The 16,777-nt window shown below is 56.6% G+C and overlaps 1 protein-coding gene across 1 annotated transcript in view; it reads right to left on the reverse strand.

Moving 5' to 3' along the window:
* Nucleotides 1–16,777, reverse strand: part of CNGB1 (cyclic nucleotide gated channel subunit beta 1) — a 72,362-nt gene that overhangs the window by 39,073 nt on the left and 16,512 nt on the right. Inside the window, exons 13-19 of the mRNA XM_066350176.1 lie at nucleotides 13,599–13,770; nucleotides 11,709–11,798; nucleotides 11,157–11,272; nucleotides 5,972–6,131; nucleotides 4,889–4,976; nucleotides 2,619–2,730; nucleotides 1,738–1,974 (exon numbers count right to left, since the gene is read on the reverse strand). Of these exons, the coding sequence (XP_066206273.1) occupies nucleotides 1,738–1,974; nucleotides 2,619–2,730; nucleotides 4,889–4,976; nucleotides 5,972–6,131; nucleotides 11,157–11,272; nucleotides 11,709–11,798; nucleotides 13,599–13,770 (975 nt within the window). The remainder of the gene's footprint in view (nucleotides 1–1,737; nucleotides 1,975–2,618; nucleotides 2,731–4,888; nucleotides 4,977–5,971; nucleotides 6,132–11,156; nucleotides 11,273–11,708; nucleotides 11,799–13,598; nucleotides 13,771–16,777) is intronic.

The raw sequence follows: 16,777 nt of genomic DNA on the forward strand, positions 1-16,777 counted from the left end.
TCACACCACAGCTGGCTCAGTCTACTGTCCCAACGTGTCACTGGGAATAGTTCTCAAAGTGAGGGGCTCCCAGGGACCAGGGAGGGTACAAGGTGGTTTTAGATGGCACAGAGCAGGCCAAGGACAGCAGGGAATGAGTGCGTTCCTCTCATTTCAACTGTCCCGAGATCATGGATGCACAGAGAGGAAGTCTCGGGCTAGGGCGACGGTGGCTGTGACACCTCTGTGACCCACTCTGTGGCTGGGGAGCAGGTCTCAGCCGTGAGCCTTCAGCCGGTCACTCTATCGCACTAAAAAGGATCAACATGACTTTGTCTTCACTGTGGTTATTTCTGTTTATGGCAAGCCATGCTGGTTTTCATTGTAAAAGCAATGGCAAGTGCCCCATGATTTCGTGTCTGTGTGGAATCTAATGAACAAAGTAAACTAACAAAACAGAAACAGACTCATAGATACAGAGAGCAGACTGACCGCCGTCCCATGGTCTCTGGCTTAAAGCCCAAGGTCACTGGCTTGAGCAAGGGGTCACTGGCTTGGCTTGAGACCCCCTCCCCTGGTCAAGGCACATATGAGAAGCAATCAATAAGCAACTAAAGTGCCGCAGCTACGAGTTGGTGCTTCTCATCTCTTCCTTCCTCTCTCTCTCTCTCACACTAAAAAAAAATAAAATAAAAGTAATAGCAAGTTACCTGTTTAAATATACTTCATTAAATAAAAAGCTAAATCCATGGAAAGAAAAACAGTAAGCAAATAAAAGTCGAGTTGGTAAAAATCCAGGAGTGACACATGGGTGGAGTGAGTGGATTTAGGGTTTGCCCAGAAGACTGAACCTGATGTCGTCCTTGTCATGAGGATGACTGCCACCTCAGCCCACTCCGTGCCCACCCTAAGTTAGCAAAAGGAGAAAAGGACAGCAGTGGGTCTTATCTCACTAAATATTCCACTCCACCTGCTTACTGAGCTCCAAGGCAACCTCACCCAGTGTCATCCAAAAATAAACAAATCAAAAGGGCAAGTGGGCAGGCCTGGCTTGAGTTAAAGCAGAAAACAAGAGGGTTTAGCCCAGACGTGCCAATATCTCCCTGAGCACTCGTCATCAGATGGCAAGTAGCAAGCCTGAAGGCCACTGAGGGGACCTTGTCACAATTCTACAGATCCAGCCAGGCCCTCCCTCTGCACTGGCCCCAACGAAGCCTCTCCTCCTGCTCTGCCTGTCAGCACCTGGGGGCCTCGCCTTCCCTACAGTGGAATGTGGGCCAGATATCAACAGTCCTCAGAAATCCCAGCTCCCGGCAAACTCTCAAGGTCAGAAGATTCTGTCTGCAATGGACCCCACATCCCCCTTGGGCTCCCTTCCCCTCCACTTATTGTCTTCCCCCACCCAGTTCCCTGCCCCAAGCCTCTGGGCCTGGAGGGCTGTGTGACTTGTTTATACTAGAATGTGAATGACTACTTGTATAAAAAAAAATGGTTAACTGCAGAAAGCAATGTTTAACCCAAAGAAATAAATTGCTCATTGTGGAATGTTAGGCACAGAGAGAAGGGGACTAATATCCCTCAAAATCACCACAAAATGCAATAAAGGCATTTGGTCAGCAGAGGAAAAGGGGAAGGTTTTCTATGAGCCCAACTAGTGGTCCCACACCCTGACCATGGCACCCATGCTGGGAAACAGCTCTAGCCATGCAGAAGCACACATCCTGGCACGGGCATGCTGGGTGGGCTGGACCACGCTACCTAGGCGACGGATGGAGCTCCTGGTTTCCTTGGCGAAGCTGGAGTTGGACAGAGCCGTCTTCCGGGAGATGAGGACAGGGATGCGGGTGATTGGGGGGCGGTAGCTGGGCACATTGGGGAGGTGCTCCACCAGGTTTTGGGGGCCAAGCCCAAGCGCCACCTGGACTGGTGGCTGATCCTGGACCAGACAATTCAGCTCCATGTCCTGGCCTGGTTTAGCCATGATGCTGGCAGGTCAGGGGTTCTCAGGCAGAGGCGGGACCTTGGGGACTGAGATGAGGAGCACAGAGTTGGGGCAAGCATGGCAGGTGGGGCTCCTCCCCACCAGGGCCGACACATGCCAGAGTGGTGCTGGCCTGCGCCTGCGGTAGCTGCTCCCAACGTCTGGGGCGCCACTCCTGTCCCTGGAGTTCAGTGTCAAGTGCATTCACCACGTCATGTGGCCGGTCCACCCAACAGCTCTGAGGACAGCCCGGAGCCCCACAACTCCTCACCAACCACTGGTCGCACTTCCCACCTTGGACTCAAAAAAGTCAGAATCAAAGAACCTAGAACTCCCCAGACCCTTAGACTCCCAGACTCGAGACTCAAACATTCTTAGCCTGGTAAGAGTTTCCATCCCAAAGAAAGAAACCCTGGAGCTCAACGAATTCCACTTCTAACAGAAGCAGTCACTTTCCCTAGGGCCTCTGTTCTCAACTGGGCTGCACATCAAAACGCCTGGGGCTGCTTGGAAATGCCGAATGCCCCGGTCCATCCCGGAGAGTCTGACGTAACAGTCTAGGCGCAGGCTGGACACCAGGATTTCTAATTTCCCCAAGTGATTCTGAGGTACAGTCGTGTTTGAGAACCAGGGCTCAAGGCCACTGCGGGTAGATCACCGGGGAGCTTGTTACAATGCAGATTCTGGTTCTGCAGGTCCGGGTTGGACTGGGATTCTGCGTTTTCAACCTGCTCCCGGGAGACACCGAAGCTGTTGGTTCTAGGCCCACACTTTTGAGAAGCGGCAGACAAAGGGCTGGGCCTCAGCGTTTCTCAGAGTGTGGGTCCCAGACCACCTGCCTCCAGATGACCTGGGGAAGGGGCGGAGGAGGCAGCGCCATGGAACCCAAGTCTACACCGGGTGAGCCTGGCCGTATACACCCACGTGGGTGCAGACGTGGCTTTCCTGCGGCTATGTGTTGAAGTGGATGGAGAACAATTTTTAAAGACCAGGTAGAGAAGCGAGTTCGGGAGACCAGGTTAGGACGCCTGACTCTAGCTTCATCTCCAGCGTTGGGTGGCTGGGACACAAGCCTCCTGGTGCCTTGACAGCCTCCTCCCTCAGTGCTGGGCGCCTTAGGTGTACTCTCACCCCCGACTCTGCCCAACCACCCTGTGAGGTTGGTACCATTATTGTCCTGACTGTCTTGATTTGGAAGCCACAGTTAAGTGACGTCATGGAACTGGCTCTGAGTCACACAGCAAGGAAGAAGAAGCCAAGAGTGACACATAGGTCTGTGCCCTTGATCAGTTGGCCAAATCCTGCCCACACGCGGAGCCTCGGTTTTCTCATCTGTAACATGATCTGTCTGCCTCACAGGACTCTGGGGCACCTGTGGCTTGAGCAACGTGGAGGCTTGTAAGGCCATAGCTCGGTGCCTAGACATCCTCAGTTCCCCTAGACTCTGTCCCCACAGTCCCTCAAGTCTTAGAATGGGAGGGAGATGGGTTATGACAGCAAAGTGCACGTGCTGGGTCCAGGCTGGAGACCTCAGCAGTGAGCAAAAGTTCATCAAGAGATGTGGAGTTGGCCCTGGCCGGTTGGCTCAGTGGTAGAGCGTCGGCCTGGCGTGCAGGAGTCCCAGGTTCGATTCCCGGCCAGGGCACACAGGAGAGGCGCCCATCTGCTTCTCCACCCCTCCCCCTCTCCTTCCTCTCTGTCTCTCTCTTCCCCTCCTGCAGCCGAGGCTCCATTGGAGCAAAGATGGCCCGGGCACTGAGGATGGCTCTGTGGCCTCTGCCTCAGGCGCTAGAGTGGCTCTGGATGCAACAGATCGACGCCCCAGATGGGCAGAGCCCCCTGGTGGGCATGCAAGGTGGATCCCAGTTGGGCGCATGCGGGAGTCTGTCTGACTGCCTCCCCATTACCAGCTTCGGAAAAATGCAAAAAAAAAAAAAAAAGAGAGAGAGAGATGTGGAGTCTAAGGATATGTCCTTAGCAAGCTCCGGTCCCAATTTTCACTGAGATATGTTATGTTTGAGCCAAACCTGCACGGGGTGGTAGACCAGAGAGCTGTGTTCCCATGAGGAGGGTGGCGGGGGGGGGGCTGGCTGGGAGCAGGGGTTCCCCAGGCCTGCTGGAGTCCTGGGGCCTCAGGGCCATGCCCCTGGGTCCTTTGAAATACATCGTCTGGCTCTGATAATGTGGCCCCAAGATGCAGAGGATGGTTTTGCCTGAGTTTAGGGCAGGTGAGGGGTGGTGGCAATGGAGGGAGAGCAAGGGGGGTCCCCCCAGTCTGAGAGTATGCTGGACATTCTCTGCAATCCCCACATTACCCCCCCCCACCACCACACACACACCTACCTTCTGAGCTGGTGGCTGTGGCCTTCTCCTGCAAAAAATGAAGTGGAAACAGAAGCTGTGACCACCGCGCTCCCCCCTGGCCCTGCCCAGCCCACCTTCTAGGGCAGCCAGGGAGGTGGCCTCTGCCTTGTGGAGGACAATGCGTATGGAAGCCCCAGGTCCCAACCCTATGCCTGTGAGGACAAAGCCACCAGAGCAGCCACCTCCGCCCTTCCCACTGGGCACTGCACTTCACAGTGTGCAACTGTGGACAGCCCCCAGGGGCAGGGGGCTAGCTCCATTTACCAAGCTGACCACTGAGGCCCAGAGTGGGCTGGGAACTTGGCCAGGGTCACACAGCCAGGGGAGGACTGAAATGCAGGTCCAGTAGCTCCCCACCAGTGTCACCTAAGGCCCCTCCTAACACCGCCTGACCCCTGCCACAGCAGGGCTTTGCAGTCCCTACCACCTGGCTCCCCTCTGTCCACTGGGCACCTACAAGTTGAAAACCCTCTGTCAATGAAGTAGACAAGGTCCCAGCCCTTCCACCGAAGCCAGACCGAGCCTCAGAGGGAGCGGGGTGCCAGGCCCGCTGCTGCTCCATACCTGGCATGGGGTCCTCTGGGTGACTGTCCCGTCTACTCCACTCGGGTCCTCACAGGCCTCTGCCACCAGAAAGCTATCCAGCAGGACACTGTGACCGGGCCGGGGGAGGAAAGGGCAGGGGTTAGAGGTGTTCAACACTTCCTGAACGCTGCTGAGTGCCAGCTCTGTGCACAAAGATGCCCTAGAATAGGTCCTTGCCACCATGAGGCTCCCAGCACGGGGAGGGTGACAGACCACATGTCCTGCTAACAATCTCCCTGTCGGAGACACGTGCTGCAACAAGGGGCCGTGAAAGGCACAGCCACAATCCTGTCTAAAAAAGGAAGGCTTCCCAGAGGAGGTAGCCTGTGAGCTGGACCTCAAGGATGATGAACTGACCGTGAGGAATAGGTGGGGAAGGGTGTCCAGGAAGGTGGAAGACATGTACAAAGGAAAGTGTGGAGGATGGTTTGGGGACCTGTCTGTCCTCTGGGGGTGTGAGCAAGGGCACTGTATCGTGTTTGAAGTACATGCCCAGCATTTCCCCTCCGACAGTCTGCAGGCAACCTTGGTGATGCAGGCAGGGCAGGGAGTACAAGAAAAGTAAGGCCCAGAGAGGTGGACTAACCTGGCCAAAATCACACAGCAAATTGTCACACACCGCACAAACCCTCAAACACAAGTCCTGTGTTTCTTTCCATGCATTAGATCAGGGTCACACTGCCACTGTGAAGCTCCCAGGGTGCCCTGGCCCAGGAAGCAGGCACACATGAGTGATGGGCCAGGGGTGAGGCTATAGGGAGCAGAGAGGACTATGGCAAATCCGAGAACTCACGCTCACCTGAGTCAGCAACCCCATGAACGGGGTCCCAGTGGCCAGATCTTCTGAGTTTCAAGAGGAGCCTAAACTACACATGGAAAGGTAGAATGTCCTGATGCTGATAATCCAAATCAATACCTCTCTATTAATACGTAGCTATTCAAAAGAGCCCGTCTCCAGGCTAATTTGGGGCCTGAGATGCCCACATTCTGGGTTACAATGTGACTCGGCACAGGGCTCGTGAATTTTGTAGTTAAATTAGATCCCGCTTCCTAACGGCCCACTCGACCCACAGACCCCCGTCAGCCAGGGGCTCACAGAGGATGATCTGTGATGTCTGCCACCCAGAAAACCTGGAGTCCTCATCCTCAGCCCTCTCAGGGTTGGGGGGGGGTGGCAGATTGCAGCCCCCCCTATCGGTTCCGTCGGTTAGGAGCCAGCCGTCTGGCAACGAGATCCAGGGGCAGTCACATGTCACAATGACTCTCACAGGCGGTCTGCCTGAATTCTTACTCATACAACCAGGACTATGACTGACCCCATCCCAGTTTAGAACTCAGAGGCTCAGAGAGGGCAGAGGGCCTCTCCATGGTCACACAGCCTGGACCAGGCAGGCAGTGTGGAGAAAACACGTTGTCTCTGACCCCAGGGCCACGGACTTAACACTCCACTGCCCAACTCTGAGCCTCTACACGACCCCACGTGACAGAGAGGAGTGGGGCAACTGTCTGGAGGACCCAAGGACCCGACCCTATTTCTCTTCGTGTGTGAGTATTTCCATCGTGAGGGGCCTGACTTATTGGGGTCCTCCTCCCCACTCCACCCCGGAGGGAACAGCTTTCTTTAAATAAGAGATTCGAGTCACAGTAGCAAGAGCCCATGATGCCACTCACGGGATCTGGGCACGTCAGCTTTCACGGGCCACTTCCTCCATAAAAAGACATTAAAAATTATATTTCGGGCCCTGGCTGGTTGGCTCAGCGGTAGAGCGTCGGCCTGGCGTGCGGGGGACCCGGGTTCGATTCCCGGCCAGGGCACATAGGAGAAGCGCCCATTTGCTTCTCCACCCCCCCCCCTCCTCTCTGTCTCTCTCTTCCCCTCCCGCAGCCGAGGCCCCATTGGAGCAAAAATGGCCCGGGCTCTGGGGATGGCTCCTTGGCCTCTGCCCCCGGTGCTAGAGTGGCCCTGGTCGCGGCAGAGCCACGCCCCGGAGGGGCAGAGCATCACCCCCTGGTGGGCAGAGCTTCGCCCCTGGTGGGCGTGCCGGGTGGATCCCGGTCGGGCGCATGCGGGAGTCTGTCTGACTGTCTCTCCCCATTTCCAGCTTCGGAAAAATACAAAAAAAAAAAAAAAAATTATATTTCGTAGCTCTATTTATATGCACATTCATATGTTAACATATTTAAATCATTCTCTTCTATCTCAAAGTAGGGTGTTTTTTTCGGTCTTTTTAGAAGAAATTAAACGTTCTTGTGAGGCCCCTAAAGGTATTGTGGGCACTATGCCCTCCTTGGTCTTCAGAGCACAAAGGCTCGGGAAATGAGCTCCACACAGTCCAGTCAGAGGCTGTGAAGGGTCTTGGTCATTCCAGAATCAGGCTGGGAAGCCACTGTGAGTCCATGGGCAAGTCACCGGGAAGCCCTTGGGCTGCCTCTGTTTGCGCACCTATCAAATGGGCAGGACTTGCCCAGCCGGTAGAGGCCAACTTATTTGGGTGAGGTCAGAGGGCCACTGAGAACCTCACGGAAAAGTCAAAAAAGACACCCATGTCAGGGGTCATCCTCGACCCTCCATCTAATGACTGGTCAGCAGCTCTCCTTGTCTGGGGTACCAAGTTGTCTGCTTTGCAATCAGCCTGACCTGGGGCCGGTGGCCAGCTCGCACTGGCCGGCAGACGCCCCTGTCTCTGAGCCTCAGACCTCTCATCTGTGAGATGGGATTAATAACAGATGCCATAGCACAGTGTTGGGCGCAGAAAACAAGTGCTAATCCAGTGACAGCTGTTCCTATGATTGTCCCTGTCATCATTAGCACTCATCCCAGAGGAGGCAGCGTCCTTCAGGGTATGAACCACCCACATGGATCGGGGAACGTTTTGCACAAACATCTTGAGCTATTGAGACACCTAACGGACCCTACTGTGGCCCTGTCAGCACTGTTTTGGGACCTATGCACCTAAAGTCATGCTGGCCTCTGGTAAGCAGTGTGTCCTGTGCCTGCCAGGAACTCCTCTTGCCTGGCCCAGCAGCGGCAGGTGATAACTTCTGCAAGGTTTCCAAATCCCAGGGAATTCCGAGGGGAGCAGCACACAGACTGGCTGTGGTGGGCACCCTAGAGGAACTCCCCCGCCCCACTCTTGACTCTCCGAGTAAAGGGTAGAAGGTGCAGGGAGGGGCAGCAGAACCAGTTTGCCAGCCACTCCTCCTCCCTCTAGTCACCCAGCAGGCTGTGCCCCCAAATTAAGGTCCTCACAGTCGCCTTCAGCTCTTCACATGACAGCCCGACCCCAAAAGAAGGAAGGAGGGGAGCCCTGAGGGGGAAGCGGCCACCTACTTGGGTCTTGCTGTCTTTGCCAACAAGGATGACCATGGTGCGGGAGCTCAGCTGGGGACGATGGCGTTCATCCCAAACCCCGAGGCAGCGCAGTGCACGCCAGGGGGGAACGTGGAGAGTCTACCCAGCCCCGAGCCTGCGAGGCCGGCTCTCGAGCCAGTGTGACTCGGCTGGTGGCGGACGAGCCACCGAGTCTTCCTGCTTCTAATCAGATTAAGGGGGTGCGCAGGGCACTCTGCAGAGATGCCCCCAGGGAGGCCAGGTGGGGACCAAAAGGCTGCGGTTGCTAGGAAAAGCCGAGCAGTTGCCAGCAGAGACCTGGTCGCTAGGCGACCATCTGCCAGCGTCATCAGTAAACCCGGTGCCTCCACAAAGCTGGCCAAAAGCATCTTTCCCCAGCCAGTGACAGCCCAGCCCCTTGGCCACACTGGACCCTTGTGACCCTGGCTCTGGGGTCACTCACTCTCTCACCACAGAACCCCCATCTTTGCCTGGAACCCTGGGCCCAAACTTCCATGAGTTTGAAACTCTGGGCAAAGCTGTGTGTGTTCCTGTGTATGACTGCAGCATTTGTGGGTAATTATATGCACGTGCTTGTGTGCATGAACATGTGTGCAGGGTGCAGTGTGGATATCTGTAAGTGTGTTCATGTGTGAACACGTGTGAACATATGTGTGTTTGTTGTGTGTGCTTGTGTATGTTTGCAGACTATGTGTGAGTATAAGTGTGCATAGCCCGACCTGCGTGTCTGTCTATGCGCTGGTGTGTGACAGTGCAGACACATGCTCTCTGCACTGGGAACGCGTGTAGTCAGTGCATGTGCACGTGTGTGAGCACACTGATCACTGGGCTTCCAGGGCTGTTCCAGCCCAGGCCCATGCGTTGGGCACACAGGCTGAGTGGGGAACGACCCCCCACTCTACGCTCTGCACCAAGGCAGGTGGGCAGCAGAGGGCAAACAGGCCGCAGGGAGGCTGCGAGGCAGCAGTGAAGGCCCGCACCTCGGGGAAGAGCGGTCACCTGCTAGCGAGAGCAGCTGGGCTCTGGGGGCCCAGAGGGCAGAATTAGGACGGAGTTATAGAAATCATAAGGAGGCTGTTAGTTTTGGTGGAAGAGATAATTTCCTGAGTCAGAGGTGCCTACGGATGGAATGGGTGGCCTCTGAGCAGTTGTGAGCCCCCATGATCGGAGGGAAGCACACAGCTGTGTGGCCTCTTGCCAAGGAAGGAAAGATTCGATGTGACCTGGGCAAGGGTAGACTAAAGGCAGATGACACCGAGCAGGCTTCCAGCCCTGAAATCTTGTGTTGTTGGTCTCATGGTTTAACTCTTTCCTGGAATGGACTAAAAGTGACCTTCCGTGGGGATTCAAACATCAGTGACCTTCAGAGGGGTCTTCGACCGACCGGGCGCAAGTCCCGCCACACCCATTCTCACCGCGGGGCCCATGCCCGCTCTGCAGGGGCTGTTGTTGTCCCCTGTCCCTTCACAGGCGTGGGGTGGAAGCTCCGGGCAGGCGTGCCGCTTGCCAGGTGTCTCTGCTAAGAGGAGCAGAGCCTGTGCTCCTACCACTCATGGGGTTACCCTGCCCCGGTTACGCCCAGAGGGGCCCGTCAGGGAGGAAGGAAGAGGGCCGGGGGTACCACGCAGGGCACAGAGACCGGGGACAATGCAGGGGGGTGGAGCAAAGGGACAGAGCCCACCAGCCTGGGCTGATCCTGGCAACAGCCTCCTCCTGCTCTCCCTGCCTCAGTCTCTCCACAACGCAGCTGCCAGACCCTGCCGCTCCCATTCCTCCCAGAGAACCGAGTTCAAGGCCTTCACGACGGGGCCCCACCTGTTGTCCCTGTTCCGGGGATGGGAGGGCTGCTCTCGGGGCTGCAGATCGCTCCCTCCTTCCTGGCCACCCTCTCCATCCTCCTGGCCCGGCACTCTGCTCCGCCCCTCGCCCCTCACTGAGCCTCCTCCTCGCCTGCCCTCTCTGGTCCCTCCTCAGCTCCCCGGCTCTGATCTGGCCTCGGGGCCTCCCCTCCGTCCACGCCCACTCCCTGGGCATCTCCTCCTGCCCCGTGGCTATGGGCTTTCCGGTCCTTCTATCCCCAGACTCCCGACGTCCTGTCTCCAGCCCCACCTCTCACTCCCTTAACTCCACTCGGGCGTCCGTCCAACCGCCTGCTCTTCACAGCCCCCGTGTCTCCGCCTCTACGTCCACTCCTCCGTCCACCTCACCTGCCTGAAAATCTTCTCCCCTCCTCGTGCTTCTTTAAAAGTGAAGTCTGGCCCTGGCCGGTTGGCTCAGCGGTAGAGCGTGGGCCTAGCGTGCGGAGGACCCGGGTTCGATTCCCGGCCAGGGCACATAGGAGAAGCGCCCATTTGCTTCTCCACCCCTCCCCCTCTCCTTCCTCTCTGTCTCTCTCTTCCCCTCCCGCAGCAAGGCTCCATTGGAGCAAAGATGGCCCGGGCGCTGGGGATGGCTCTGTGGCCTCTGCCTCAGGCGCTGGAGTGGCTCTGGTCGCAACATGGCGACGCCCAGGATGGGCAGAGCATCGCCCCCTGGTGGGCAGAGCATCGCCCCATGGTGGGCATGCCGGGTGGATCCCGGTCGGGCGCATGTGGGAGTCTGTCTGACTGTCTCTCCCTGTTTCCAGCTTCAGAAAAATGCAAAAAAAAAAAAAAAAAAGTGAAGTCTGTTTGGCATACGACATTGTGTGCACGTCAGGTTGTCTTGTTAATGTGGCTATAAGTGTTAACGTGACATTTCTATATCGTGGCTGCCCCTGTAGCAGTAACGAGCCACTCTCGTGTCACTTATTACTCCTTCTTAGTGGTTGGAATAGTTAAGATAAAGTTTCTTAGCAAGTTTGATGAGTCTCACTTTTAGCGGTTTCTGCTCTCCGTTTCGGAACCTTTAACTGACCTCTTCTGTCTGTGCTGAGGTCCGTGTGGCTGTGGGTGGAGAAGCGGCCACTGACGGGCAGTGGGGCAGAGACCACGCAGCCTCGGTGGGCGGCAGAGGCGACCGCCGGCCCACTGCTAGGGAGGCCAGGAGGGAGGGAGCCGCTCTGCGCCTCGGCTTTATTCATTCCGGGGGAGGAGTGGGGGCCCGCGGCTTGCGTCCATTCAGGCACTCATTCATGAACTCAGACAACTTTTATTTGGTGCCTACTGTACCGGGCACTGTTCTAGGCTCTGAGGACATGGCTGTGGACACAACAGACAAGAGTCCCCACCCTCGTGGAGGCTGCATACTAGTGTTCGTTTGCATGTATGTCTGTGCAGGTCATTACGAGCACAGTGGGAGACCCCCGGCTTCCCCAGCCTCTCTGGTCTGTGCCCAGCGGCACACAGCACAGAAGGAGGGAAGGCACTCCGGTGAGCAGCAGGGGACACCCCCCCCAGAAGCCTGGTGCCCCTCCCTGTAACCCCACCTCCCCGGGCCACGCCTCTGTCAAGGGCAGAAATGCCTTACTCAAGCTCCTCCTCCTCCTCTTCCTCCTCCTCCTCCTCCTCCTCCCCTTCCTCCTCCTCTTCTTTCTCCTCTTGAATCCAGGAGAGCTCCCTGAAACAAGGTCAGAGGCAAGAGATGAGCCCCCCCTACAGGTGCATCCACATCAACCCCCTGCCCCATTTTCAGTAAGATGTCCTGTGACCCCGAGACCAGACATGAATCCCTCAACCAAGGATCAACCCGAGGACCCCACCTGAGAAGCTCCGGGCACTCTCTATAAACAAGGATCAACCCGGGGACCCCACCTGAGAAGCTCCGGGCACTCTCTATAAACAAGGATCAACCCGGGGACCCCGCCTGAGTAGCTCCGGGCACTCTCTATAAACAAGGATCAACCCGGGGACCCCGCCTGAGGAGCTCCGGGCACTCTCTATAAACAAGGATCAACCCGGGGACCCCGCCTGAGAAGCTCCGGGCACTCTCTATAAACAAGGATCAACCCGGGGACCCCGCCTGAGAAGCTCCGGGCACTCTCTATAAACAAGGATCAACCCGGGGACCCCACCTGAGTAGCTCCGGGCACTCTCTATAAACAAGGATCAACCCGGGGACCCCGCCTGAGTAGCTCTGGGCACTCTCTATAAACAAGGATCAACACAGGGACCCTACCTGAGTAGCTCTGGGCACTCTCTATAAACAAGGATCAACACGGGGACCCCACCTGAGTAGCTCTGGGCACTCTCTATAAGGGCCTGTCTCAGTCCCCACCATCCTGAGGTGACCTGAGGGCAGCCCCTGAGGCTCTCTGGGCCAGTGTCCCCATCTTGGCGACATAGGTCCCAGGCCTGAGGACCTGAGACCTCCTGCAGATGCACCCCCAGGCATGTGCCGGAGAGTCTGCTGCAGAATTATTTATAATAACAAACTTGTTGAATCGTCCTGAATGCCCATCAATAGCAGACAGGTTAGGTAAATTCCGGCATCCCCATGCAACGGAACAGGATGCAGTTATGAAAAGGAAAAGTGAGCAGATGATCTCTATATACGGAGGGTGGAGAGACCTCAAGATATGCTGCTAAGTGAATACAGCAAGGTGCGGACAGGGGGTACATGTGATATGTCATGTTTTGTGCAACAACAAAAAAAAGAAAGATGGCCCTGGCCGGTTGGCTCAGCGGTAGAGCTTCAGCCTGGCGTGTGGGGGACCCGGGTTCGATTCCCAGCCAGGGCACATAGGAGAAACGCCCATTTGCTTCTCCACCCCCACCCCCTCCTTCCTCTCTGTCTCTCTCTTCCCCTCCTGCAGCCAAGGCTCCATTGGAGCAAGGATGGCCCGGGCGCTGGGGATGGCTCCTTGGCCTCTGCCCCAGGCGCTAGAGTGGCTCTGGTCGCGGCAGAGCGACGCCCCCGAGGGGCAGAGCATCGCCCCCTGGTGGGCAGAGCGTTGTCCCTGGTGGGCGTGCCGGGTGGATCCCGGTCGGGCGCATGCGGGAGTCTGTCTGTCTCTCCCCGTTTCCAGCTTCAGAAAAATACAAAAAAAAAAAAGAAAGAAAGAAAGAAAGAAAGAAGAAAGAAAGAAAGAAGAAAGAAAGAAAGAAGAAAGAAAGAAAGAAAGAAAGAAAGAAAGAAAGAAAGAAAGAAAGAAAGAAAGAAAGAAAGAGAAAGAAAGAAAGAAAGAAAAACAAATGAAGGGAGTCCATGCTTGTAAGTGCTCCGATGGTCCCTGGAACGGGACAGAAGAACCCGGCAGCCACTGCGCCCGCCCGTGGGAGAAGGATGGGGGTCTGGGGGAGGGGTGGGAGGAAGAGGCAGGCTTGGCTCACTCCCCACGCCCGCTCATGCCTTTGCGGTTCCGTGCTATGCGCCTGCCCTCTTCCCAGTCCGTGGTTCAGACCCCTCTCTGGCTCCCACCTGGGCATCTCTTCCACGGCCTCATGCTCCTCTTCACCAGCCGGAGTCGCCCCCTCTGAGTCCTGCGGGCTGGCGCTGCCATCCGGATGCTGGTCCCCCTCCCCGTGAGGGTCAACCTCTTCGAGGACGAGCTCCACCTCAGGCTCCTCTTGCCCTCCGGAAAGGATGCTGACTGCAGGGGACACAGGGTGTGGGGGAGCGTGGGCTTGGGGCTCCGAGTCCCAGGGACCACACAGGGAGCCTTGGCTGTCACCAGCCATGCAGGGGACACAGGGTGTGGGGGAGCGTGGGCTTGGGGCTCCGAGTCCCAGGGACCACACAGGGAGCCTTGGCTGTCACCAGCCACGCACCAGCCCTCGGCCAAGCAATGGACACAGCCCCGTTATCAGCGGGACCATGAGCAACCGGATCAGCTCTGAGCCAATGGGCTGAAAAGCCCACGATCGATCGATCGTTTACCTGTCTCTGTCACTTCCCCCTTCTTGAGACAGAGCTTCCATTACAGTTAGTCTCAGCTTCTCCCGGGGGGGGTTCCTTCTTGGAGTTTGTGCCGAAGCAGAAACTGCTTCTAACCACAGTATTGCAGGTGATGCCCAAGGACCCAGGCTCGAGGGCCACCTGCCACACGCAGGGGCCGGGTGGCCTGAAAGGTCCCGAGGGGTGCAGAGACAGCTCACTCGCGCTAGCGGCCACCCCCTGGTGACAGCGTACGACATGCTCATCCTCCCAGCACCTGCTTCTGGGGATCTTTGTCTCCTTCCTGAACTTAGAAGCACCACCCTCCCTCCGAGAGGGTCAACTTTCCCATGGCGGTGGCCCCACTTTCCGAGGGGAGTCTGAAATTTTCCACCTCTCTCCAGGCACCCTGGCCCCTGCCAAGAAGAACACTGCGGGCTGTGAGCTTAGCAGAAGTGGGTGCAGGGCAGACTCGTCAGGAGCCTCAGCCCAGTCCTTGGGCAGGAAAAAGGGACGAAGGGGAAGAGCGCCTCGGAACCAGGTTTCCAGAAAGCTCCAGGAGTCTAGGTGGCCGTCACGCCAAGCAGGAATTACTGATGGGGACTTTAAATGGAAGCTGGCCTCGAGTCTCACCCTATGGCTTTGGAAGTTTTTGTTTACAGTGTAGACCAGGGGTAGTCAACCTTTTGATACCTACCGCCCACTTTTGTATCTCTGTCAGTAGTAACATTTTCTAACCGCCCACCGGTTCCACGGTAATGGTAGTTTATAAAGTAGGGAAGTAACTTTACTTTATAAAATTTATAAAGCAGGGTTACAGCAAGTTAAAGCATATAATAATAATTACATACCAAGTACTTTATGTCGGATTTTCGCTAAGTTTGGCAGAATAAATCTTTATAAAACAACTTACTATAGTTAAATCTATCTTTTTATTTATACTTTGGTTGCTCCGCTACCGCCCACCATGAAAGCTGGAACACCCACTAGTGGGCGGTAGGGACCAGGTTGACCACCACTGGTGTGGATAATAATAATGATGACAACAGCTACTAGTGCCAGGCCTTGTGCTAAGTGAATTATATGTAGTAACTCGTTTAGTCCTCTCATCAACCTTTGGAAGTGAGAACAATTATTATCCCCATTTTATTTTTCATCTATGATATGTTATTCCCCATTTTATAGATGAGCAAAAACTGAGGCACAGATTAATACCTTCTTGTATGGGGTGCTTCCCATGTGCCAGGCATGGGGCCGAATACTTTCTAAGAGTTGCATCACTCCTTGCTCCCGCCTCCTGGCTTCTAGGTGCCTCACAGAGGAGCGCCCGCTGCGCTCCAGGGAAGCCTCCCACGTGCATCCTGAACTAGCCTCTTCCGTGGCTGGTCCAGGCCCCTCCAGCCCTACAAGCAGCCCTGCGGTTGGCCCAGGGAGGCTGTCCCCTGCGTGGCCCCGAATCTAGTAATGGGTCGTGTCATAGATGTCATTCTATGTTTCTATCTGACAATGGTGTGGCGTCTCCACCCCAAGCAGCCGCTGGGTGCAGGTTCCTGCCTGACACAGCAGGGGACCTCCAGGGCTCAGAACGTCCCCTGGCCTGTGAGCTCATTGGCTTCCGTGGCAATCCTGCAGGGTGAGAACAGTATTCTCCCATTTTATAGACCAGAGAGCCGGCTCAGAGAGGCTGAGTGACGTGTCCAAGGCCACACAGGATGTTGGAGGCAGTGCCAGGTCCCCCGACTCCTGTTCCTCCTGGTGTTCGATCCCAAGTGATAAATGTGCCCCCGACATGGGCAGCCGTCTGTAACGGGCACTGGAGAAGCCTGGCGTCCGGCGTCCTGGAGCGCTCACGCCGAGCACCCTTGCTTTCCTTCCATTAACCCTCTCTTTCAAGGTACCGGTTAGTGAGTGAACGTTTCACAGGCACTTCCTCCTCCTTTCAGGTCTGTGCTGGGCCCACGAGGCATGCCCTAAACTGTCCTCGTTTTACAGCCAAAGATTCTATGGCGGGAAGAGGATGGTGCCCTGGGTACCAGCCTGGCAGGGCAGGCATTGGGCACTCTGCCCTACTGACCCTGGGGCAGCGCCCCGAGCAGGCCGGGAGAAAGACCCACTGTCCTGCCCCTGGAGCTCTGAGCTCCTCTCTGCAGGCAAACGAGGCCCAGCTGTCCCGGCTTTTCCAGGGCCCCCCAGTGCCCAGGTCGCCGTGGGTCACTGTGGGTGCTCAAGCCCACACGGAAACTGCTGCTCCATCCAGGGCTTGCACGTTGCCCCTGCAGTCCGTCCTGGGCATGCCCCTCCTGGCCAGCGTCCTCTCTGCCTGTCTCTGTCGCTCAGGGCCACTGAACGGAGTTCCGACTCCAGCAGTGAGTTTCATCAGCCTCCCCTGGGGAAGGAGCTCCCGGTTCCAGGACCCGCAGACGGGGAGCAGGGGGCACAAATCCTAGGCCAAGGCCCCCACCCAGGCCCTGGGCTGCTGGCAAAGCCCAAACCCTGGCTCAAAGCCGCCGTCCTCTCTGGCCGGCTTGGGTCCCAGAGGCTTTGGGTGGGGCCCCAAGTTCAAGAACCCCTGCTTCAATCACTTTCCCTGCCTCCATTGCTTGCTCAGCCTCAGAGTTTTCTTTTCAAAGGCACTCCCCTGCTCAACCACCTTCAGTGGCTCCCGACTGCCACAGCCTAGACCTCCCCAGAAACAGTCCCGAGCTTTTCTAGCTTTGCCTTCT

The sequence above is a fragment of the Saccopteryx leptura genome, chromosome 9, assembly GCF_036850995.1.
Source record: "Saccopteryx leptura isolate mSacLep1 chromosome 9, mSacLep1_pri_phased_curated, whole genome shotgun sequence".
Taxonomy (NCBI): Eukaryota; Metazoa; Chordata; class Mammalia; order Chiroptera; family Emballonuridae; genus Saccopteryx; species Saccopteryx leptura.